The 26,670-nt window shown below is 38.7% G+C and overlaps 4 protein-coding genes and 1 non-coding gene across 5 annotated transcripts; 1 reads left to right on the forward strand and 4 right to left on the reverse strand.

Moving 5' to 3' along the window:
• Positions 1–43: 43 nt before the first annotated feature.
• On the reverse strand, positions 44–2,715 carry BDF20DRAFT_908959 (histidinol dehydrogenase-domain-containing protein; the record flags this gene model as incomplete). The annotated part of the gene is made up of 2 exons (XM_053083533.1): positions 44–1,785; positions 1,914–2,715. 2 exons carry the CDS (start codon positions 2,713–2,715, stop codon positions 44–46), a joined length of 2,544 nt encoding a protein of 847 aa, XP_052940415.1.
• Positions 2,716–3,470: 755 nt separating this feature from the next.
• Positions 3,471–4,086, forward strand: BDF20DRAFT_908960 (uncharacterized protein; the record flags this gene model as incomplete). Its single annotated transcript, XM_053083534.1, has 3 exons — positions 3,471–3,591; positions 3,690–3,935; positions 3,995–4,086. The coding sequence occupies 3 exons, from the start codon at positions 3,471–3,473 to the stop codon at positions 4,084–4,086; spliced, it is 459 nt and encodes a 152-aa protein (XP_052940416.1).
• A 4,203-nt stretch (positions 4,087–8,289) lies between these two features.
• BDF20DRAFT_t18 lies at positions 8,290–8,372 on the reverse strand. Its single transcript has one exon. It is a non-coding gene; the product is annotated as a tRNA-Tyr (tRNA).
• Positions 8,373–19,785: 11,413 nt separating this feature from the next.
• BDF20DRAFT_800981 (uncharacterized protein) lies at positions 19,786–19,956 on the reverse strand (the record flags this gene model as incomplete). Its single annotated transcript, XM_053076379.1, has 1 exon — positions 19,786–19,956. A coding segment is annotated over one exon (171 nt), but the record flags the coding sequence as incomplete, so codon positions are not given.
• Positions 19,957–24,697: 4,741 nt separating this feature from the next.
• BDF20DRAFT_843066 (uncharacterized protein) lies at positions 24,698–26,209 on the reverse strand (the record flags this gene model as incomplete). The annotated part of the gene is made up of 2 exons (XM_053079541.1): positions 25,772–26,209; positions 24,698–25,379 (listed from the first exon to the last, which is right to left on the reverse strand). Coding segments are annotated over exons 1-2 (1,087 nt in total), but the record flags the coding sequence as incomplete, so codon positions are not given.
• Positions 26,210–26,670: the final 461 nt, after the last annotated feature.

Here is a 26,670-nt window from a genome sequence, read left to right on the forward strand (position 1 = left end):
TTCACACTTGTCGTTGTCACTTATAAGTAGGTTTTTAAAGGGCTTAATTCTTGTTTTTACTTCGGACATCCTTCACACGGACAGCCACAGCATTACGATGAGCACCAAGTCCTTCAATCTCCGCCAAACGCATAACGGTATCAGCTAAGCGATCCATGCCTTCTTCTGTTACTTCCTGGGAAGTAATATGTTTCATATATTCGTCAGTATTGACACCAGAGTACATACGGGCATAACCATACGTAGGCAAAGTGTGATTCGTACCCGAGGCATAATCACCAAAGCTTTCAGGTGACCATTGGCCCACGAAAACACTGCCTGCATTATCAACAAGAGGCAACACGGAAGCCGCATCCTCCAAATGCAAGATCAAGTGTTCAGGGGCATACTCATTGCTGAACGTCATGGCTTCTTCTACAGTTTTAACACGAATGCTGTACGAATGAGGAATAGACTTACGAATGATGTCACAGCGAGGCAGGACAATGGCTTGTTCATGTAATTCATTTTCGATTTGTTTCATATGATCGTTGGTAATATCGACAGCGATCAACACGACTTGCGAATCAGCACCATGTTCGGCTTGAGATAACAGATCAGCAGCGACATAAGCGGGATTACTCGTCTTATCGGCAATCACCAGAACTTCAGAGGGGCCTGCTGGCATATCAATGGCGACAAGAGAAGATGTATCATTTTGCGCAACCATTTTAGCTGCAGTTACATATTGGTTACCAGGACCAAAGATTTTGTCAACCTTAGGAATAGTTTCAGTACCGTAAGCCATGGCAGCAACAGCTTGAGCACCGCCAGCCTTAACAACGTGAGATGCTCCCACTTTATGGGCAACATAGAGCACTTCCGGAACAACACTGCCGTCTTTACGGGGTGGTGTGGCAATAACAATATCCTTACAGCCAGCAACTTTAGCAGGAATACCCAACATCAATGTAGTGGAAGGTAAAACAGCAGTACCACCAGGAACGTACAAGCCGACCTTTTCAATAGGGCGGGCGAAACGTGAGCAGACTACACCAGGCATGGTTTCGACTGTCATGGTTTCCTTTCTCAACTGTGCCTCATGGAATTTATAGATGTTATCGTAGGCTTGATCAATGGCAGCTTTAGTGACAGGGTCCAGTATCATGTCCTCAGGATTGAAAGGAGCAGTGATAGTTTGGTGATCGAGATCGACACCATCGAATTGACGAGTAAATTTCATACAAGCTCTGTCACCACCTTTTCTAACCTCCTTCATAATAGGCGTTACACGCTGGATAATTTCAGTAGAGTCAATGATAGGTCTCAATAAGAGCTCAGCACGTTTTTCCTTCGTAAGGTCATCCAAATTGAACCTCATCATTTCGATACGTTCCTCATTTGCGCTTGTAGGTTGGGCAGTTGCAACTGCAGGTTGCTGCTGTTGCTTGCTGATAGCGTTTTCCCATTTGGGCTTTGCATTTCCAGGACGTCGAGTGACTTTTCTAGCTTTCTTGTTCAAGTTCTTTTCAATGTCAACTAAGGAAACACCCGCACTGACACATTTGGTGAGGGCAAAGTAAATCAAATCAGCCGCCTCCCAAGCAACAGATTCTTTATCTTTGGCTTGGCATAATTCTTCAGCTTCCTCCATAATTTTGGCTTGCAATAATTGGGAGTCGGCGAATAAACGAGCTGTGTAGGACCCTTCAGGTGCGTTTTTCTTTCTGCTTTGCAAGGTTTTTTCCAACGCAGTAATGCCTGAATCAGCACCAAAGCAGCCACGAGTGTTCAAATGGCAAAATCCTAAGCATACGATTCGTTAGTATATTAACCATCTGAAAAAAAGATTCACCAATGCATAGAAACACAAACTGTCCTCTTTTCTTTAAACCCCCTTTTTTCAACTTGAGTTTTTATAATCTCGTCATTACCTGCGCCGTGTTGCTCAACGACAAAACGTATAGCATCTCCATCACAATCATAATCTATACGTTTCAATGTTTGGGTGGCACCGGAGGTCAAACCCTTGTGCCAGAGGCCACGACCACGAGATTGATAGACACCTTGACCCAAACGAATAGCTTCGGCTACGCTTTGCTTACTGGAGTAAACCAATCCCAAGGCTTTATTGAACTCATCAACTACAATAGTAGTGTAAAGACCATCAGGACGGTCCGTCTTGACAGTTGCTAAAAACGCTTCGGCAATATTCAATTTTGTATCATCAACGGAAAGTTGGGAGGCAGGCACCAACACATCCAAATGTTCGTTACCCAATTGGGTAATCAGTTCAATAGTAACAGGACTGGACATTTCAACAATGACGGATCGCTGGCCGCCACAGGTCAACAACGGCTTTTCCAGAGACTTAACACTGTCCATATCATCTGTTTTGACAATAAATGATGAAACTCCTTTGATAGTTTGGAGAGCAGAAACGTTTGAGGTTCTGACTGCAATACGGTCTTCAGAAATGGTTTCTAATTCCTCTTGGCATGCTAAATATACATCTAGATCGAAAATTACTTTTAAAACACCACTATCCCATAATTCAATAGCTTCGTCAACGTTAGCGGCATAAGCCCAATAAAGTGTGGAGCCTGTTTGGTTCACGAGTGATTTGACATGCTCGACGTGTCCCTGAGGTCTTAAAATGACATTGTTAAAAAAGGCTAAATAAGAATAAAGTGAAGCTTGTGAGGAATCAACCAAATCAATGCAAGGAACAAACATTGTGGTCTGGTTGATGCAAATAAAATAATAAAAAAAAAAAGGGTTGGTGATTAGTTAACAAAAGGAAAAGGAGTACGGGAGTCTTTGTCAGCAAGGATTAAATACAAAGTTTATCGATAAGGACAACGATAATCAGTCACGGAATTAGACGGAATGTGTCATACTCAACAAACGAACGGAAAGAAACACCGTTTTTTTTTAATCGTTCAAAAAGTAAATTATTAAGGCAGTATGTAGAAAAGTATTTCAAATTTTCGACGGCGTCAAACGAGGACTATCCGCTGCATAACAAGTAGTGTTGAATTGGCTTTAATGAGACAATAAGTGCCCTTTTCAACATTGTTTGTAAATCCACTGCATTTCCGCTGTGTAAATTCCCAATATTACCGCGTAAAGTATTTATTATTCCATCCAATTAAAAATGGTACCTTCACGCTTGTATGAAATATAGCAGCTTCAACTTATTTGATTGAATATCACAAGAAAAAAAAAAAAAAAAAAAAAAAAAAAAAAAAAAAAAAAACTTATCAGGTTCATTAAGCATTATATTTTCACTTTTTCATATTGTTATTGAAACAACGACGAGCTATTGTGCAGTAGTTTGCCCTTTAAGGTGCTGATATTCATCGACTAAACTACACGAATCATGGCTTTTCCGCTTAACGATACAGGCCCAACCAGTTTGGACACTACTAGTACTAGGATCTATGTAACTGTAGCAAAGAAGACCTGCTATACTACTATCAAAGCTTATTATGACATTCACTACAAGACAATGTCGAACCAAATTGTATTCACCGACCGATTCGTTCAAAGCAGTGATAACCTTAATCCGTGACAACACCACCAATGACAATAAACCGAAAGGCGTCAAAAGTGACATACGGTGTCATGGCTGTTCGCAGAAGTATTACCTTTTGTTGAACTCCTAATTTTACTGATCGCCAATTCCTTCGATCAATACAATTGTGCAGCCAGTTTTAACGGGGTCTCTATGGAAATCTACCCCAAAGACGATATTTTTATTAAGTTTGCCTCTGAAGAGGTCTTATACAAGAATTTAACATTCGCCTTATGTCCTGCGCCATTCGAAAAGGCAATAGCACAATTATTATCAGATTCATTCATGGTCTCACGAGGTGAATTATTGCATATCATCGTAGTCTATTACACACAAATTTGGGTGACTATTAGTCATCGGTCTCCTCGACGAAAAGGAGGTAGGTTTGGCTGTAAAAAAACATTCATGACCCCACCTCTGTCACCTCTGTCATGGTAGTCTATTGGGTGACACGAGTATTGCCACGCCACATATCCAACAATGCCAATATGGTACCACTACTGTCACGAAGAGGATCATACGAAGTATAGTTGCAAAAAGAAAGCTTTCGCAAACGTATTGTGTTATGCCTAGGACTAAGGTGGTTACCGCCTAGCTGACTGCCCAGCTCCTAAGTCAGCTCAATCTGTGGTATTCGTTGATTGAATGAGGGAGAAATAAAAAGAAAAATACGACATAAAAATACGGAAACTTAAAATAGCCAAATCACTTTCTTTATCTCTTTCAGAATTAAAACGAAGAAAAAGAAAGAAAACTACTGCTATTGATTAAAGATTAATTATGTTTGCTGGCTACAGAATTAGATCTTGATTAATAGCTGACATTGGTGTATTATGATAAGCTAATACTAAGTAAGTCAGACACTTCCGTAAAAGAATAGGTCATCCCTTCAGATGGATGATTACTCGTCTATCCCAGAGCGGATTGCTTTGTAATGTGTTATCCTGGCAGATCCAGTCAGATTATGTAGCTACATCTATAATTCAATATCTATCGGCCACCAGTTGTGGGAATGATTATGGTTTAGCTAAGAGATATTCGGGCGCGGTGTTCTTGAGTGCGTGAACTGCTGTTTATTGAATAAGAGTCATTGAGCCTTTCATCTCCAACCACGCTTTATTTCCCAAGCGGGTAGTAGTACCATGACCTGTTCCAGTTGCTGAATTATTATATACTACGTGCAATACATATCTAAACGTCGTACGGCTATACATATTATAAGTAATTAATGAGATAACTTGCTCCGTTTTTATAAGAGGTAGCTAACCTCACATTGAGACAATCATCCTTAGTCCATGCTTTCTACTGCGTTATCTTGTTGCGTTATACACATCTGATGTCCAGTTCAAATATATGCAATTGAACATCCCGCTTAAAAAACGGGAGCGAGATATTGTCACGTTCTGATCTCTAATTCATACAATATTCAACGAAACCTAGATTTACTGCATTAACTCAGTTATGGTACACTGAACCAAATAAGATTTCAGGCGCACTTCAACCTTTATAGTAAGCTCAGTTCATCCTGTGAAAAAAAGATAAAGCTTTCATGTTCTGAATGTTCAATAAAATCTTTAATGACTTTTTGATCTCGTTCTGCTGGTCTGTTAGAAAGTTAAGAACATCCCTTGTGAATGGACAATCCAATGAAAGTTTTAAATAGACGAAAGAGACCCCCTTGCACAGCAGTTTCTTTTTCTTTTTCTTTTTTTTTTGTCTTTTTCGTTCGACTTCAGGTTACAGTCTATTCAAGAAGCGACAAAAAAATCATATTGTCGTATTGAGGGTAGATGATACACAAATATTAGAGATTATAATTCACTATATTAAGGGCAAAGATGAAATATACAATATTACAACCAGAAAATAATCAGAAGCATTATAAGATATAATATAACATAAACCCCAGTTTATAAGTGCTGTGAATTAAGTGTTGTGTTTAGTTGACAGCATCATATTAGATGTGCAGAACTCCCACACAAATTATACGAGATTGGCTACTTCGAATAAGGTTGAACAAGTTGTCACTCAGGATATATAGTTTACTTATTTTACCATAATACGCTACTATATAGCATGGGTTATATAGTAGAATTAACGTATGGACATGCAGGATTGTTGATTCATCATCCCGGTATAGGCTATACGAAAAGTATTATTCGCTGCGTTTGGCGTAAAATAGTAATTACAAGATGATAGTCTTTAATCATCCTTTTCGAAAACCGTTCACTGAACTCAATTACCACGCACGGGTACTATTTCCTTCATTAATACTATTTTACTGTAAGCAGTACTGCATAATAGTTAGCACGGGAAAATAGGTTAGTTGCATGATCAATAGATTAAGCCATGTATACTCTTACAAGTCCACCCGCTCCAGGGAGATGCGCAGGCCCGACAAGGGAGAAGTCTAATCTTTTCCAGTTAAGAAAACGTACGTCTTGTTTGAGTAGAATACTCGGTTGTCAGTTTTTGGGTTCTGCATTTTAAAGTAAGATATTCAAATATTCGCAGTAGATATTTTTCTTCTTTTTAGCCCATATTAACTTGATTAAACATAACGCTTTTCTAGTTTCATCTCGTTAAGCTTTTAGTTCTTAATTTACGTGCTATCTACATACAACTAACAAGCCATGAGATATTACGCTGTGTACAATTAGAGGTGGGATATTTCTATTGGAATTAACCGCTTACAAGAATGGTCATTACAAGAGTTGTGGATTAACAGATTGGATGGCACTTAAGTAGAGCAGACTCATGTATTATGGTATGACCTGCAAAATAAAGCTCGGTTTCATTCAAATTCAAATGCTATAATATCTCATTTCCAACTCAAGTCATTTACTTGTAGGACGTTGCCTCGGGTAACAGATGAAAAATTCTTCCAGCAAAATAAAAGAGTTGTTCTGACAAATCTACAGTATTACTCAAAGTTATTCTAATCTTTATGATCCATAGCCTCTTATTTCAGTTGTTTGTATTAATCTAAGCGTAATATAATGTTATATAACACTTTGGAAGGTATTGCTGCTACCAATACCGCCTTAATTTGCTTGGAGTCTGTTGTATATGTTATAGTAAGAACGAGAGAGACAAGAAAACAAAAGGAAATCTGTGAAAACCAAGTTATCTTCTTTTATTGATTGAATATTCTGATAAAGAATGAAGACAAAAACCATGTAGGAAAAAAGTACTTCTATTTATATTTGTGGATATTGTAAAAAACTTTTTGTATCGACACCCTTAGGTACAAGATGACCTGATGATAAAAGAAAAGACATACCCAATTATTACTTCACGGTTCATCATGCTATAGCGGTGCCTTGACCGATTGGATAGATGAGAGGAGGTAAGTGAGTTGATCTGACTAAACGTTCCTTTGACCCGTACTTCGGCAGATTCATTATGACTAACGTGACGGACAGGATAACCTATTCCTTGATTCTGCCGATGTCTCCGTTTCAGTCTTATTGAATTCTGTTAGAATGTAAAGAGTTAAAGTAAGGGATCAACAAGTTTGATAATAGCTTAAGTAGATTAGATTTATGTATTGTGGTTTGAATGTGCTAAATAATGTTATCTTATTTCTAAATAAAGTGAATTACTCATACAATGTCGTCTCGGATATACAGATGGGATATTCTTCCGTAAAAGAAAAGAACTGTTCTGACACATCTATCACTCGCGGCGGTTATTCTTCTGACCTTCATACGGATCCGTAGTTTCTTATTTCAGTGTTATGTAATAATCCAAGAGTAATATGCTGTTGGATACTACAATTAGCAACGATGGTCGACCAGTTAACACCACGCTTAGTTTGGGATTCGATCGTCATGAGTTGATCGATGACTAGAGATCTTCTTAGGAAGATGCAGTTGTTGTTTGTAAATACTGCAATCTTGGTCCGTTCAATAAAAGTACTGAATAGACGAAAGTGTCGTGTTATAACGGTGATTGTGTTGTATATATGAGCCAGAGTTATTACATAATGATCGGAGTTATGACATTAGGAGTAACCATATAGCCATAATATGAGATTAGACTTCTTCTAGAATCTTGCACAGTTGAAATACAGCGACTGATATTAATTATGATCTACAAATGCTACATATGAGGTTAACAGATCCATAGTACATAGTACTTCAATAATAATTCACTCTTTCACAATGATCTGTCAGAAAGCGGACATTGGTTAGTGGTCTTACCATTCTATTTATATGTTCGTCGCTAATTGCTTACAGTCCAATCCTCTAACCTCTTAATGAGTAAGTACCCGCGCTCAACCATGGTGAAGGTACCCGTGTCTTTGATGAAACAACAGTCTATATGACACCGGCTAAACCCGCTCTATTCAGCCCAACACATCATCCTATAAAAGATAGAAAATTTTTCATAATCTAGATATGTTTTTCTTTTGTACGATTTTCACTGAATAAAGAGTATAACAAGTTCTCACAGAATTCTAACTCTTTTAATTAACCTTAATTCTTTGAAGATCAACAGATTGAATATTATAGAGCATATAAAAGGAACATGACTCTCTGAATAGAATAAAGAATAATCCTTTTTTTCTCTTTACTAAAACTTTGTGTTTAGTATAAGATTACCCTTGTTTTATCGTTAGCTCAGTGCGCGACAAAAGAAAGACCGTAAAAGCCGTCGGTACTGGTAAGCATTTTTCAGAGGGCAAAAACTTTACCCGCACTACATCTGCTATGCGATGAAAAAAAGATTCCGGCCTTCCGGATTCGAACCAGAGACCTAAAGATGACGGTTTAACTACAGTCTTCCGCTCTACCAACTGAGCTAAGGCCGGACAGTTGTTTTGTCACAGCGAAATGTAATCCAATGGGATACACCAGAAGTACCAGTCACGTGCACGGTGCTAGTTCAGTTCCTGACGAGGATGACGCATGCAGAACTAGAAAAAGGCGTTATTCACATCCCGAAGGAAAGGAGTTGAGCTCGGAGTGGAGGAATGCTAACTCGACTAAAATCAAAAAAAGATTTACAGTAGACCTAATGTACAGAGAGCTAAACAGATACAGAGCAGACATACCGTCACTTACAAAACTGTCCCAATGTTTCGTACTTTTGTGTTTGAGTGGTTCTGACGTATCATACAACCTAACTAAATCCGATGTATCTTAGCTTAAATGAAAGCCCTGGTCATGGTGAACATTTGACTATTGTCATTAGCGGTGATTGAATCATATTATGCTTATAACTGATATTTAAAAACAGACTATACATTGGGACAGTTTTGTAACATTTTTTAAGTGATGTGATTCTTTATTATAAAGGTGTTTAATACTTTGTCCAGAGACCTTTATTCCTAATACAAGCTTGTATACGTCGAGGCATAGACTCTATGACCTTTTGGCACTCTTCTACTTTCATGATGTCATACCAAACCTCACGCGAACGCTCGAACAACTCATTGACACCTTTACAGGCTGTTTCATACAGTGACTCACAAAACTGTTCACATGTTTGGTACAACAGGTTATTTGTTTCAATGGTATGGTCAATTCTCAACGAAATTGGACAAAAGTTACATCAATCGAAAGCTTAAGAAATGTAGTTTAATATTCAAGTTTTTTTATTTTGAAAATGTGACTGTCATTTCAAGGAGTTGACTTTGAAAGCTAGTATGTCATTTGAACAGTTTTGTGGCCATGTGAAAAACATAAGAATTAGAACTATTAATAGCCACTCCAATATCCTTTAGCTTTGATAACGGCTCTAATACGTTTTGGCATGCTGTTAATAACCTTTTGGCACTCTTTTGCTGTGATATTGTTATACCAAATACTCACTACGCGCTCATATAGCTCGTTCATACCGCTAGGTGGAGTGTCGTACTCATTTAGTCTAATTTTGAGTAAACGCCACATGTTTTCAATCGGATTTAGATCTGGTGATTGTGCTGGCCAGTCTAGAGTGCTAAATGGCTGCTTATTGAGGTATTCTACTACTATATCTGACGTGTGTTTCGAATCGTTATCTTGTTGGAAGATCAATTGGCTAGGCTGAAGCCCTAATTCACCGCAAATATGACTGACACTTTGCTGTAAATCTTCTTCTAAAATCAACTTATAGAGATGCTTGTCCATTCTACCATCAATTTTACACAAGTAACCGGGACCAGCGTACGAGATGCAGCTCCAAATCATGATGCCACCACCGCCAAATTTTCTGGTAGCCTTGACTTGATGAGGTTGTGGCTCACAACCGTCGCGTTTCCAGCCCCAAACACGACCATCCGAACAAAAACGATTAGTTTTAGTCTCGTCTGACCAAACTACTCTTTTCCAGTCAGCTACAGTCCAGCCACGATGCACCAAACACCACTTTAATCTCTCCTTAGCGTTCTTGGCAGAGATATAGGGCTTCTTTTCCTTCTCAAACGAACCCAAACCTGCCTCCCGAAGGGCCCTACGAACTGTTTCAACACTTGTAGAGATACCTACTTCATTTCTAAGCCTTTTTTGAACCTGAACAGCATTGTCATCGCGGCCTTTGGTACACGCGCGTACGCAAAATCGCTTATCTGCCTCACTGAGTAGCTGAGGACGACCACCTTTCTCTCGTTTTAAGTGTGGAAGTGCCTGACTACGGACCTGAGAGACCTTCCCAATACTAACACCAACCCGTTTGGCTATGTTTCTAACACTTACACCGTCCTTGAGGAGCGAGACAATTGAATTGTACTGATCATTGCTAAGTTTTTGCATTCTGGATGGTATCGTTTGTGATATTGGAATTTTATCGGTATAAATTGGTTTAATTAATGTACAATGACTTTCTTAACTCTTGGCAATTCCATCGTAATAGAATACGTCAAAAAAACTGCTGACGAATTGTGGTTCACATAAGTTACCCTCGGAATTTTGTTAGCTCACAAAACTGTTCAAATGGATATGCATTTTTTTCAAATTGAACTTCCGCCAGAAGAAAATGCATGTGACTTTGATACTCTAACATAACTTTCTACAAGACTTGGGCTATCATTTGACCCAAATTTCATCCCGATTACGCAAAAACTTCTAAAGATATGAGTCAAAAAGGGTGAAAGTACCAAATGTGGTATTTGACGACTTGTGGAGTTAAATATCACTTAGTTAAAACAATAAAAAGTTAACGAGATCAAACTAGTACGTTTTATTTTCAATCAAGTTAAGTTCAAAGAGAAGAAAAATATCTACTGCAAAAATTTAAATATCTTCTTCATATTGCGGAACCTAGAAACTGGCAGCTGAGTTATTCTACTCAAAGAAGACGTACGTCTTCTGAACCGTAAAAGAATAGAATTCTCCCTTGAGGAGATTACGCATCTACCCGGAGCGGGTGGACTTGTAAACGTATCCATGGCTTGATCTAGTGATCATGCAACTAACCTATTTTCCCGTGCTAACCATTATGTAGCACTGCTTGCAGGAAAATAGTATTAATTAGGAAAATAGTATTCGTGCGTGGTGTTTGAGTTGAGTGAACAGTTATTGTAAAGGATGATCACAACCTATTATCTTGTAATCATTCTTTATGCCGAAGGCAGAGAATAGTACTTATAACCTATTATACCTTGGTGTTGAATCAATATATCCTGCATGTCCATATATTAATTCTACTATATATCCTATGTCATATAGTAACGTATTACAGTGACTCACAAAACTGCGACAATGTTTTCAAATTTTCGCATAAATAATCTTTGTGTTGACCGTACAGTATATAGACCCTCCTAAACCTACTAAAAAAATTACACCATTGCAAAGCTATGGTTTTCAGCTTTCAAATACTATAAGATGTGCTAAGTTTTAGTCAGATACACTGATGAGATAAGTGGGATTAAAGTAGGGCATACAGATTCGGAGCAACAATTTATTTGATGTGACAACAAATAACAGAGAACATCCATCGATTTACCATTTCGTCCACCCTCCTTTTGCCTTTATAACAGCTTGAATTCGCGCTGGCATACTTTCTATATGTTTCAAGCATAGTTCTGGCGTAACTTTATTATACCAGACCTCCGCAACTCGTTCCCACAACTCATTTAGGTTCGACGGTGCTGTATCGTACGCTGCTAGTTTGCACTTCAAGTAGAACCACAGATTCTCAATTGGATTAAGGTCCGGAGAATATGAAGGCCAGTCTAAGACGTTCACCTTGTTCTTTTGGAACCATTTTTTCGTCAGTTTGGCAGTATGCTTCGGATCATTGTCCTGCTGAAAGACAATATCATCCTTTTTAAGCCCATAATCTTTAAGGGTCTCCATAAAGTCACCCTTCAGTATTTCGCAATACAATTTGGCGTCCATCCCGCCCTCGATCTTGGCTATGAACCCAGGTCCATATTGAGTGAAACAGGACCACAACATGAAACTTCCTCCACCACCTTTGTAAGCGAAGTTGACATTGTGCTCCTGAAGAGGTTCACCCTTTTTAACCCAAGTCCACATCTTTCCGTCCGAACCTAAACGGTTTATTTTAGTTTCGTCACTAAAAACAACTCGTTTCCAATCCTCAACCGTCCAGTTTCTGTGAGCTTTGGCCCATTTCAAGCGATTCTTTCGTCGATCATTAGTCAGTGGCAGAGCTGACTTCTTAATCTTTGAATCAAAGTCTGCAGATTTCAGGAATCTGCGTATCGTCTGAGGAGAAATATCATACCCTTGAGCACGTAGGCTCCGGGCAGCCTCTACAGCTGTCATAAAATGCCCAGTGTAAAAAGATCTTACAATTTTTCTACCGAGCAATTTGCTGATTTTAGATGGTCTACCACCTTTGTTGTCAGATGCCGATTGATGATCTTTAGCAATGCGGTCGACTGTTCTGGTTGAAACTCCAAAAGCTTTGGCAATACTTCTGTTTGACTCAGTACCATTAAGTCTAGATAGAATATCCATCTTTTTATCATAAGGAATTGGTCTCATCGCTAGAGTTAAAGGTGATTAGTTGTAAATGTGGAGTAATGACTAATGAGTTAGGTGCAAATGTCTAAATTGTACGAAACAAAAACGGAAAAAAGCATTAAAAGCATTTAAATGAATGGTACTAATAGTAATTGACTCCATTAGAACTCAGAAATCCCTTCGCTTTTCTGTAGGCAAGTGATCTTTTGACATCTCTCATTTTATGCGTGATGTCCAAAAATTCGCCCATCGGTCAATTTTCCTAATTGATGGGTGATCGGTTCATGCAAATGCCACAAACTAGATATGAAATAAGAGCTTGAAGGGTCCTTATTCTATTACTCGTTTTCATTTTGTATCTTTATTAAGGAAAATTGATAGTAAAGTTGCGATTTATGCAAAATTTGAAAACATTGTCGCAGTTTTGTGAGTCACTGTATAGCAAAATAAGTAAACTATATATCCTAAATGACAACCTGTTCAGCCTTATACGAGGTAGCTAATCTCGTATAAGAATCATCACTTATTCTATATTCGTTTCCTACTCTACTTTATATTATTTCAGCAGTAATGAGGTGTGAGGATCTTGTATAATTTGTATACGAGTTCTCCACATCTCATATGATGCTGTCAACTAAACACAACACTTAATTCACGGTACTCATATATTAGAGTTTATGTAGTTTCTAATTATTTCTGGTTTGCAATATTGTATAATTCATCTTTATCCTTCATAAAGTGAATTATATCTTTAATATTTGTATATCATCTACCCTCAAATACGACACCAAACATGTGAACAGTTTTGTGAGTCACTGTACTCGTTAAGACGTCTTTTGAGTAAAGCCCACATATTTTCAATTGGATTAAGGTCTGGTGACTGTGCAGGCCAATCCATAGTCACATAATCTTGCCCTTGCAGGTATTCCTTGACCAAATTTGACGTATGTTTAGGATCATTGTCTTGCTGGAAAATGATTTGATCACGACGGTACCCTAATTTTTCGCTCATATCTCGAATGCTGTCTTCTAATTCGTCGCGGAGTATGTCTCTGTACAATGTTTTATCCATATTGCCATCAATTTTGCACATCCAACCCACTCCGCCATACGTAATAGCACTCCACAACATGATGCTGCCACCACCACCTTTTACTGTCTGCTTGACATGATGACTTTTTAGAGTCTCACCGTCACGAACCCATTCCCAGACACGACCATCGGAGTTAAAACGACTTATTTTAGTTTCGTCAGTCCAAATAACGCGTTTCCAATCGTCGGTGGTCCAATCCTTATGTGCAATGCACCATGCAAGTATCTTCTTCCGATTCTTGTCACTAAGTAATGGCTTCTTAGGGGCCTCCAAGGATCCAAAACCGGCCGCTTTCAAGGCCCGACGGACTGTATTCGGGTTCACCTTGATACCATGATCCGTTTCGAGGCGTTTTGCAACTTGTACTGCATTCCTAACGCGATTTTTCGTGACTTGACGCACGCAGTAACGCTTATCTGCATCGGATAACTTGACAGGTCTTCCTCCAGGACAAGCCTTTATGAGCGGACAAAACTGTCTTTTCACCCGATGAACACTACTCTTACCCACTCCAACTTCTTCCGACACTTCACGTACCGATTTACCTTGATTAAGCTTAGCAATGATGCTGTCAACCTGGGATTTTGGGAGAGACTTCATTATAGACCAGTAGAGCAGAATTCGGAGTCAGAAAATTGAGAAATAAGAATCTGAATGTGTTGACAGACATTTCAGGGCAATGTGCAGCAAATTTTACGTAGATTGAAACTCTCTACCGACTTGTGGTTCAATTATTATATCGCTAGACGGTCAAAAATAAAATGTTACAAAACTGTCCCAATGACAGGCCCGCTTTCTAAGACTCAGTGCTAGCGTTCAATGTTTTAATCACCGCCAATGACAATATGCAAATGTTCACCATGACCAGGGCTTTCATTTAAGCTAAGATACAGTGACTCACAAAACTGCGACAATGTTTTCAAATTTTCGCATAAATAATCTTTGTGTTGACCGTACAGTATATAGACCCTCCTAAACCTACTAAAAAAACTACACCATTGCAAAGCTATGGTTTTCAGCTTTCAAATACTATAAGATGTGCTAAGTTTTAGTCAGATACACTGATGAGATAAGTGGGATTAAAGTAGGGCATACAGATTCGGAGCAACAATTTATTTGATGTGACAACAAATAACAGAGAACATCCATCGATTTACCATTTCGTCCACCCTCCTTTTGCCTTTATAACAGCTTGAATTCGCGCTGGCATACTTTCTATATGTTTCAAGCATAGTTCTGGCGTAACTTTATTATACCAGACCTCCGCAACTCGTTCCCACAACTCATTTAGGTTCGACGGTGCTGTATCGTACGCTGCTAGTTTGCACTTCAAGTAGAACCACAGATTCTCAATTGGATTAAGGTCCGGAGAATATGAAGGCCAGTCTAAGACGTTCACCTTGTTCTTTTGGAACCATTTTTTCGTCAGTTTGGCAGTATGCTTCGGATCATTGTCCTGCTGAAAGACAATATCATCCTTTTTAAGCCCATAATCTTTAAGGGTCTCCATAAAGTCACCCTTCAGTATTTCGCAATACAATTTGGCGTCCATCCCGCCCTCGATCTTGGCTATGAACCCAGGTCCATATTGAGTGAAACAGGACCACAACATCAAACTTCCTCCACCACCTTTGTAAGCGAAGTTGACATTGTGCTCCTGAAGAGGTTCACCCTTTTTAACCCAAGTCCACATCTTTCCGTCCGAACCTAAACGGTTTATTTTAGTTTCGTCACTAAAAACAACTCGTTTCCAATCCTCAACCGTCCAGTTTCTGTGAGCTTTGGCCCATTTCAAGCGATTCTTTCGTCGATCATTAGTCAGTGGCAGAGCTGACTTCTTAATCTTTGAATCAAAGTCTGCAGATTTCAGGAATCTGCGTATCGTCTGAGGAGAAATATCATACCCTTGAGCACGTAGGCTCCGGGCAGCCTCTACAGCTGTCATAAAATGCCCAGTGTAAAAAGATCTTACAATTTTTCTACCGAGCAATTTGCTGATTTTAGATGGTCTACCACCTTTGTTGTCAGATGCCGATTGATGATCTTTAGCAATGCGGTCGACTGTTCTGGTTGAAACTCCAAAAGCTTTGGCAATACTTCTGTTTGACTCAGTACCATTAAGTCTAGATAGAATATCCATCTTTTTATCATAAGGAATTGGTCTCATCGCTAGAGTTAAAGGTGATTAGTTGTAAATGTGGAGTAATGACTAATGAGTTAGGTGCAAATGTCTAAATTGTACGAAACAAAAACGGAAAAAAGCATTAAAAGCATTTAAATGAATGGTACTACAGTAATAGTAATTGACTCCATTAGAACTCAGAAATCCCTTCGCTTTTCTGTAGGCAAGTGATCTTTTGACATCTCTCATTTTATGCGTGATGTCCAAAAATTCGCCCATCGGTCAATTTTCCTAATTGATGGGTGATCGGTTCATGCAAATGCCACAAACTAGATATGAAATAAGAGCTTGAAGGGTCCTTATTCTATTACTCGTTTTTATTTTGTATCTTTATTAAGGAAAATTGATAGTAAAGTTGCGATTTATGCAAAATTTGAAAACATTGTCGCAGTTTTGTGAGTCACTGTACATCGGATTTAGTTAGGTTGTATGATACGTCAGAACCACTCAAACACAAAAGTACGAAACATTGGGACAGTTTTGTAAGTGACGGTATATGGCATTGTAGAGAAGTAGTTGTGAGAGATACAGTGACTCACAAAAGTGTTACAATGTTTTACAAAATCAAACAAATTTCCAATTCAAATCACTATTGCACCTGATATGATTAATAAGCCCCCCTCCAAACTAATATCATTAGAAAGTATATATTGTTGGGTTTCTAATGATATAACTTTCAAACATATTAGCGTTCTTTGGAATTACTTAAACTATAGAGCTTAATTTGCATATGCGTAAAATTTTCATTTTTGTGATAGTCAGATTTATTTAAACGTGCAGTTAGTACTTTGTTTGACCACCTTTGGCTTTTATAACAGCTTCAATTCTTTTTGGCATGCTTTCGATATGTTTTAGGCATAAATCGGCTGTAACTTTATTGTACCATACGTCTCCTACTCTTTGCCAGAGTTCGTCCATATTCTTGGGTAGGGTGTCATAAGCAGCTAGCTTGCACTTCAGGTAAAACCATAAGTTTTCGATTGGGTTCAAGTCTGGTGAATAAGAAGGCCAATCTAGAACATTTATCTTGTGCTTTTTAAAGAATTTTTTGGTATATTGGGACGTATGTTTAGGATCATTATCCTGTTGAAGGACAACGTCCTTCAATTTCAGGCCATAATCCTTTAGTGTATCCATGAAGTCGCCTTTCAGAATCTCGCAATATAATTGCGAGTCCATTCCCCCCTGTATCTTGGCAATGAAGCCAGGACCATGTTGAGTGAAGCAGCTCCACAATATGAGGCTGCCACCTCCGCCTTTATACTTGTAGTTGACGTTGTGCTCCTTGAGGGGTTCTCCCTTCTTTACCCAAGTCCACTGTTTCCCATCCGATCCAAGACGATTGATTTTGGTCTCGTCGCTAAAAACGACTTTCTTCCAATCATCAACCGTCCAGTGTTTGTGGGCTTTCGCCCATTTCAACCGATCCTTTCTTCGATCATTCGTTAATGGCAATGCTGATTTTCTAATCCTTGAATCGAAATCGGATCTTTTCAGGACCCTACGTATGGTCTGTGGAGAAATATCTACTCCTTGACCCCGCAGGTTCCTGGCAGCATCAACTGCTGTTATGAACTGCCCTAAGTAGAACGATCTTGCGATCATTTTCTCGAGACGATCCGAGATTAACCTAGGACGGCCGGTCTTTTCGTTGCATGCAATGTCATTAGCTTTAGCGATTCTACCAACAGTGACGTTGGATACCTTTAAACTTTTGGCGATACTTCTATGAGACTCTCCTGTACGCAGTCTAGCTAAAATATCATTTTTTTTATCGTAAGGTACGGGACGCATGTTGAGATTTGTCTAATGTTGCGGTTTTTGTGAATGGGTAAAGTAATGTAGCTAATCGAAAAGCAAAAAGGTACAAGTTTGACAAAACATGATACTCAACATTAAATTGACTCCTGATAGATTGCTGAAACTCAATAAATTCGAAAAATCCTGGGGAAAGAAGGCTCTGTAAACATTCATCATTTCAACCATCTGAATTTCTACAGATTGCGAATGTCGAGATGAGCGATTAGAATGTCGAATGTGCTCAAGCAAATGTATATGAATTCTAACACAAGCTATATCACTGAATAGCTTAGAACTACTACTTTCCATATCGCAAAAAAAAATCAGTGCTTAAGTATGTGCTCAAGGGGAAGAATGCATGAAAAAGTCGAAAAATTAAAATTTTTAAAAACATTGTAACACTTTTGTGAGTCACTGTAAAAGTGAGAGTGTAATGGGGAAAACTGTGTAAAAATGTCGCCTTTATATATTTTTCAGCTTCTCTACATCATAATGATACGTTATCATTGCATCAGGTACGCTAAAATAGAGTTTAAGGTACACTGAATCATATTTGTATCATTTTACATTTAGTCCAAAATCAAGTTTTTTTTATTTGCAGCTTTGTGTAACAACATATGATTACGTCATTCTTCCTTTCTTATACTATGACGTTTGGGCTATCTAGTGGTCTTTATTTCGTAGCTCTGACGTAATTATTGCACTGTACAGATCATTTTATATTTTTGTGAGCCGGTTAATAGCAGCACTGTACGACGATCGCTTTAACCTCGTTCCAAGTGAGATCACGGCCTTTGAGGGATAGTTCGAACCATGAGCGTTGGTCTCTGTTCATGATGCGGATTGGCATGAGACGTGCCCAGTGTTGGTCGATATCCAGGCCAGTGGATGTAACACTTATATAGAAGTTGTCAAGCAATTCCTTCACTGACTCATGTGAATCAGCAGATTCCTGCCAAACGTTACCTTGCCATTGCCAGTAAGGTAAATCCGTTGGGATCAAGAAGCAGTATCGATCATTGGCTGTTGTAGTAGGAGGAGTAGAACCAGTAGGAGGGGTGCTGATGATGACTTGTTCGTTTTGGTAGACCTTCTGGAGGCCTTCAAGATATTGAATGTACTCAGCTGTTTCGTTGGCTTCAGCTTTCATATCATCCAATTCTTGTTTAGGAATCTTATTCATGAAACCTAGAGCGATGGCATTTGTTAAGTTTTCCAGTCTTGTACGTAGAACAGAGATGGAACCAGAGGTACTCATGGGAGAGCTGGGTTGAACACCATCAGTGAGGATTACCTCAGTGTTGACAGATTCTTCAGGACCATCTTGCATGGTTATGTCCAGGTTATCCATGTGGGAGTTCAACTGTTCTTGAGTAACAGCAGGGGTAGAAGAAGCGACAGAGTTGTTGGTAGAGGCAGACATACTGTAGTAAGAGTTGATAAGTTTTTGAGTTGATTGATAGGAATTCGCTGAAAAAAATGTGATATTCTTAGATATCAGAGTTATTATTTAATAAGTTTTTAAATGTAGAGACTGAGTGAGTCAGCGAGACCGAACAATAGTTCTTTGATGATTTTATTTTGGTTTAGAAATTGAATGGTCTTTTATATGAATGCGAGGTTAAACTGAGCTTATAGTGGAATTAAGAAAGTAGTAGTGACAACCGAGTAATATTGTTCCTGTTAATGAATTGTACAACGCCACTGAGATATATCTAGATTACTGTACCAGTAAGGTTGAAGTGTGCCTGATGAAATCTTATTTGTCCCAGTGTGCCTGGAATCTTATTTGTTCCCGTACACTATAACTGGTAAAGGCAGTAAATCTGGATTGTTTCTCAGATTGTTATATGAATTAGAGGTCAGAACGTGACACAGTATATCATGTAACTGAGCAGATCCTCTAACATTTTCCATCGTCGAACCGGTTGAAGAACAGTAGGTCTTAAAAACTTTGCTTTCTTAAGTAATGACTTGTCATTATGATCAACACCTATAATGTTACTGTAAAAATCAAGAGTACTTTCCGGGATTCTGTGCTGCATTACGATAGTTTTTTGTGCGAACTGTAAGATAGCTTTGAACTTTGACATACAGTATTTTGCGAAAGCGTTGCAGTCATCAATCCAGATACAAAATGATATTGTACAAACGTTCCTTCATCAAGGAGAACATAGTCATAAAGTGTATCAGTAATCTTGTGTATGCTGTCCAAACAGATCACTAGCCTCTTTCTTTTGTCACTACTTTGTGGTGACCATATGTCTTGATCAAGGTAGCAATTTAGATTCAACCTTTCAGCTAAGTACTTTGCCAAAGATATACGGAATGTGATACATACTGTAACACTAGCAGTAGGCAAACTTTTGATGAATTGCTCAGCGATATAGGTTTTCCCACAACCCATTGGTGCGTCCAAGAAGTACAACCTGCATGGATCATGAAAATCAACGTCAACGTTACCGTCATAATTCAGTTTATCGTTATCTGTTGTTATTTCTTCATCAACGTCAGGGACAAAGCCGTACTGATCACAACTTTCTAAAATAAACGCAGTGATGATTTGACAGTTAAAGCAATGGATTGCTTTCTCTAACGTAGGGGTTACCATGACCTTGGCACTACAAACACCGATTCCCACTTGTCTACTGTACCATCATGACGTTCAATCTCGCAAAACAAGCAGTAAACCCTCTCTTCTTCATTCAAAGAGTTTATTCTTCTTAATATTCCGTATTCGTCAATAATCATAGTGTTAGCAGACTGGACTGTTGGAAATGCCACTGTTCTCTCCAACTTATGTATGATATCAGTTTGTGCATGACGCTTAGTTGTAGCTGAAGTATGTAGATGAGGTAGGTCTGGTTCTAGTAGAGCTCCTCGAAGAAGAAGCAATATTATAGAATACAGAGGCATTTGAGGCATTTAGAAAATGACCTTCTTGGGACATCAAATCATTAAGCGAGCCTCTGTATAATCTGTTTAACGCGTTTCTAACAGCTGAAGGCCCGATATATTGTGATGGCGTTACTGTCAACAACTCCATGTCATCAGGTACGTTTGTAATGAGACTATCTAACCATGCACTTGCGGGAATCTTTTGTGAATTAAAAAACCAATTTGCATCCAACGTCCATTCTGTAATTTGATCATCCATTACTTGTAACAATGGCCGGTTTGAATTCAGTTTAGCTGAACCGTATGTTCTAAACAACTGATTCTTTCTGTATACACTTTGGTCAATAAATCTTGAATGATCCCGTAAGCGCGCCTTCACCATCGCTTCTGTCTGAGATATTCTTAAGTATTTGATAGACCAAGATACACTAGAACGAGACCGAAAGAGTCAGATAATTTTTATTTCAATTTTGAGAACATGAAGGCTTTATATATTTTTCAGAGAGTTAGCTGAGCTTATAGAGTATGTTAGGAAGATGTAGTTACAACCAATGAGTACTAATGGATCTAATGAGAGATTAGTGAAGGCGTGTTCTAACACTGTTATGGATCTGATACCAGTTTGACTTGTGAACAATTGCTTAATCGACAATTCAAGTCTAAGCTGACAGCCGTTTATGCTGTGTTTAAATTAATTAATTCTCACTCGTGTTTCGATACCGTAGACAGTGGTCGGGACATGACACTGTCACTCCGTGTTCATTATCGTCTCCATTCATGGCATCATAATCTCTTGTAACTCCACGGTTGAATTTCACTCAAAAAAAATGCTGCCACTTCTGCGACATACGCAGCACAGGATACTGTATGATCTTGAAACGCTACGTCTCGATGAATGATATGAATTGAGAATTTGGATGGTATACAAGAATGTAAGATTATCAGCTTAGTGTGGTCTAAAGAGGCTTGTGGGAAGGATATACTGTATTTAAATGCGTTATTAAGGTCGATTTGATAAACCTGATAATGGTCGATGCTTCATCTAAACTGAATATGTCGTGTATTTCGATATCCATGTATAGAAAACAATGATCACGTTCCCTAATCACCTCATAGATGGTAGGTTTCCTATACCGCTCCATCATACTCTTCACGGTCCGTCTTCTAAAGCAGCCGAACTTTTTTCCTTTGTAATATATTTCATGAATGTGTTAGGGAGACTATTAGCGTTGATTACCGTTTTTTATTGATGCTCATTACCTATATATCTAGCGTTTTCATCACCTCGTCTCACGTCAATCGCCCAAAGAAACTCATTGCTTTCAACAGCACCTACAGCCGCCTGTAATGTGTTGAGCCAGCCTGGCATGATACTTTTTACTGAAATTCAAAGGCAGTGAAGGGATAAAAGGAGAAAAGAAGTTTTAGTGGGACCAAAGGACATGCCTGGGCTTTGGCATTTCAGCCCACAAGTAATTTTTCATTGGATATGTAGTAGGTCGCACCCTAAAACGGGGTGAAAACTTTACAGTTGGTTTGGAATTTCAGTCCATGACACAATCTCAGTAAAGCAAGCATGTGACTATATCAAATCATTGTATAAAGGTGATAACCATATACAGTTGTTGCTTCCTTAATACAAAGAAAACCGCAATATTAAAAGCAAAAGCTGCAAGCAATGATAATTTTATTTACAAAAGTAAACTTAAGATTTTTCCATATCAATATCAGTATTGCTATCTTTGTTTTTACTGTCATTATCAATAATGGCAATAGATGAATCTGCATCACTCAGCTCGTCACTACTATCGTTTTCTTTACTGTTTTTGTGAATATCCATGATTTTTGAATCTCTCAAGTTGTCATCTCAGTTTATATTAGCGTTAAAAGTATCTTTCAAAGCCTGAAAGCATCGCAAAGTAACTAACATATACTTTATTGGATTATTGATAGCGACTTTAAAAGATTTGGTGGCATTACCCAAAACTTTGTTTTCCAAAACACGCGCAAGTGTTACTACTTCCTTCGGTGGTAATGCTGGTGGGGGCTCTAGCTTGACTAATTTGATTTGGAACATACGATTTTTTAATATGATTTTCAATCATTGGTTGGTATTATCTCAAGTTCGTTGTATTTTAGTGATCATGTTCGTTTAAGCGTTGCTCACTTATTTATTGGTCTACTGCATCAAACCCTTCATCTTGCCGCTGCTCGACTCCTATAATATCTTTTATGATAATAATAGAGGGCCTTTTGTTGCAATAGTAACTGTTTCCTGTGTGTAAGAGTAGGGTAATAATGGACGGCTTTGAACTGATCATTTCCCATGAACGAATGGAAGATATCTTTTCTGTGTTGGTGAAGAAGCTCACTTGAATAATAGAGATAATGGAAGATGGTATCTTCTGTAAATCTGTAAGGCTCTCCTTTTAATGCTTCCTTTAGATTTTCGTTAAGCTTTGCCAACGATGCCGTTACTCTCGCAAAAAACTTTGCACCTTGATGGATGTAAAATTCTGCTGTTATGGGCGTATCTTTGTCGGGGAGGACAAGAGAAGCAAAATCTTCTGCACGTAACACTCAGTTCTTCACGCCTCTTCGGTATAATGCTACAAGCAAGTTTCTGTGAAACGCTTGTCTATGGGCAATATTGACTTCTTGAGGTGCTTCGGCACAAATCGTGCAAGTCCAAGCAGATCCCGCATTTGTCCACGCGTAGTCATAACCGATGCTAGATTTTGGTATAATTTTGTCATAGATATTGATTGTTTGACAAAAACAATATATTTAGTTAAAATTATTTTGAATTAAAATACTGGAAATATGTATGCAAAGACACGTTAACATTTAATTGTTTTATTTATATTGTTGATTTTTATTTAAAATGGTATAGGTACAATGTGGGCATAGGTATATATGGATGTTTATTCTCGTCGTATCTCCGAAGGGTGACGAAGTATGTGGTGGGGCTAGTGTCGTATTTGAGGGTAGATATACAGTAAGCGGCTTAATAAATCGGCTAAGCGATTGTCAATGCCTGGAACGTGCACAACGTCAAAATCATAATCAAGTAAAGTTTCCATCCAACCAATCAACATGGGATTCATACCTTTTGAGTGTGTAAGTAGATCAAACTCTTATGATCAGTGTAAATCGTAAACTTACGACCCCAAAGATATTCCTTGAATTTCTTCAGTACGGTAACAACAGCGAATAATTCACGCTTGGTAGTACTCCAATTACAGTAAAGCCTTCATGTTCTCAAAATTGAAATAAAAATTATCTGACTTTTTCGGTCTCGTTCTATCTTGGTCTATAAAAATACTTAAGAATATCTCATGTATGCAGTTGCATCAGGAGGAGTAGGAAGACGTACCACAGATTCTGGGATTGGACAAGATGATGTCTCAGGAATGTTAGCATTAGTATGAAGTGCTTCACTAATAGCATCCATAAATTCCTTTCTCTCAATGAGAGTACCAGCAGGAGAAGAATTTGGAAGGTGTTCAACATCGAATTCATGATTGACATTGTCAAACTGTTTCGCCATTTCTTCTGGATTATTTAACTTAAAAAGCAACACCATGAAGAGAAATGTTTAACTTAGGTAGAATGTCTACACCCAAAAGCACATCAAAATCAAAATGCTCATTGAATTTCATAACTTCAAAAGAATGTTTGAACTCAATACCATTCGTATAGCCAACTCTCAACAAGTCAGTCTTACCAATACGAGGAATATGATGATTATTATCAAGCATGTTGTACAGTAAGTACCATGAACTGCAAAAACCTTATTATTATTTAAATATTTAAGCGTAAAAAGATTTATAAAACTAACATCGCTACCAGTGTCAATTTGCGCCATCAGAAGTTTGCCCTCTATTTTAATAGGAGTCGTTAGATTCAGTGGATTATACCTACAGTAGTAAACGGTTCAGTTCTATTATCAGACTTACAATCATAGGCCTCAACCATTTGTGCATCCTCCTCTGTAGGCACAGGGAGCAATGCCAATTCCTTCTCCATTTCCTCGATCGTCTCAGTGGCCGTTGTGCTTTTGACCGCCAACACCTTCTTCTGCGATCCACCGCACACATGAACAGGGGAGTACCGATCACCACAACGGTAGCACTTACCCTCCTTCTTGGCTTGTTCAAATGCCTTGGCCTTGTCCTTCCGGGCATCCTCCTTCTTCAATGAGATGCAGCTATCAGTGTTGTGCGTGTTGTTCTTCCCGTGGCGCTTACAAAAGAATGACTTGGGTCCCGCAGAATCACCAGAAGGGAAGCTACCACCCTTATGTATCTTCTTCATCTTCTTAGCAGGCCTTTCACCACCACCTGAAGGTATAGCAACCGAACCATTGTTTGCAGCGAAGGAGGTACCAGGCAAGAGAGCAGTCGCAAGAGCATAAGTTGATGGGTCATCGCCCAAAATGTCTCTGGCCAATTCACTCAACTTTTCGACAGTCCACTTCTTATCCTTGTTCGTAACCATTGATAGACGTAATACCGTCTGTACAGGAGGAGTCAACGACGTCAAAAAAGGATCAGCCACGCCTTCATCAGTGCTTGAGATCCCGGCTTCATGCATAGTTTGCAAGAATTTCCTTGAATAATCCACGATGCTATCATTTAGCCCCATATTCATGGTGTAAACTTGCTCCACAAATCTACGCTTTGCCGTTCTGGAGCCATAATACCTCCTAAATTCGACCTTTGCGTCCGACCAGCTGGCACACTTCACCAAAGTCTTGTCAACCCACGAAGAGTCACCAGGAGGAAGGCACAAGGGAATGAGGGTGCTCCAATGACGTTCGACACTACCAATCGATGATGACCTGATAATCTGCTCAAACGTCCTCAAATAGTGATCAACAGACTCGAACACCTCTTCGTTAGGGTAACGCTTGAACACATCGGAGCTCAACTAGAACTTGGGCAAATCCCTACGGTTCAATGTAAGGCCACGTCGGTTACCACCAATTTCACCAGAAAAGACTTCATGCGTGTTGTTATCATCAACCACCGTGTTGTATCCAAGATACAACTATACGTCTTAAACTACAGAGCGACTTCAGTACCTGCTTGACAATCTGATACACATCTACTTTGACACCCGCTTGCGGCTAAGATCTTATCATTCTCATGATAGTTTTAGTTCAGTTGTATTAATAGTTGAATATCCGTTAATAACCCCGTTTCTCATATAAAAGTATCATTCTCAACAAACTTGAATAAAGGGTATCTTTGTTGTGTCTGGTCATTTTACTGTCTTATTTTATTTTTATAAGTCTTTTAAAGTAACTGGATATATCACACCGAATTCTTCTTTCTGAGGAATGCCAAATTCTCTTCAAGGCTGCGGATAGCCCTACGGGTTTTGTCCATCTTTAACATGGCAGCGTCAAAAGCTTCCATGTCCCCCTTAACGCGAGTCTGGGATAAATCACTCATGTCACGTACCAGTTCTTGACGGAAGTCGTCAATTGTAGTCAAAACCCAAGATGCTTCATCCATCATCACTCCTTGATGCTCATGGCCCGACAAAGGGGTAACCCTTTCAGTTACTTCTTCAGCGATGCTCATTGCATCTAAACCTTCTTCCATTACTACTTCTTGAGTAGAGCCACCTTCACCTGTAGAAGCACCAGGAGCCGCAGCAGAGTTCTTCTTGTCTACTTCACCAGCAGCCTTCATATCACCAGCAGTATTATTGATAGACATCTTGAAGTGATTCACTGAAAAAAATGTTGTATACGATAAGATAAAAGTATAAGAAAAAGAAAACAAAAGGGAATCAGTGAAGACCAAGTTATCTTCTTTTATTAAGTAGAATATTCTGATAAAGAATTGTGGACAAAAACCATGTACAGTATGCTTCCGTAAAAGAAAAGAATTGTTGTAACAAGTCTATCACTCACGGTTATTTTAACCTTCATAAGGATCCGTGTTGTGTATGTGTAAAATATAACAGATGAAAGAATAGAAAGACAAAGAGAAAGTCTGTGAAAACTTGTGGTACAGTAGGTTTATTAAGAGTCGATTAAGACAAAAGATAAAGATAAGACCAAGATTCGTTCTACACTTCAACTTGGGATCATATTTATACTTTTCAGGAACTTGATCTGAGAATGAGATGTGCCTTGCGGAGTTCTAGAATTGCTTGCTTGGAAATTTCTAGGAAATCAGAACAGTAACATGAGACATGTTTAATCATC

Source organism: Mycotypha africana, assembly GCF_025528875.1.
Source record: "Mycotypha africana strain NRRL 2978 chromosome Unknown BDF20scaffold_1, whole genome shotgun sequence".
NCBI classification, from domain to species: domain Eukaryota; kingdom Fungi; phylum Mucoromycota; class Mucoromycetes; order Mucorales; family Mycotyphaceae; genus Mycotypha; species Mycotypha africana.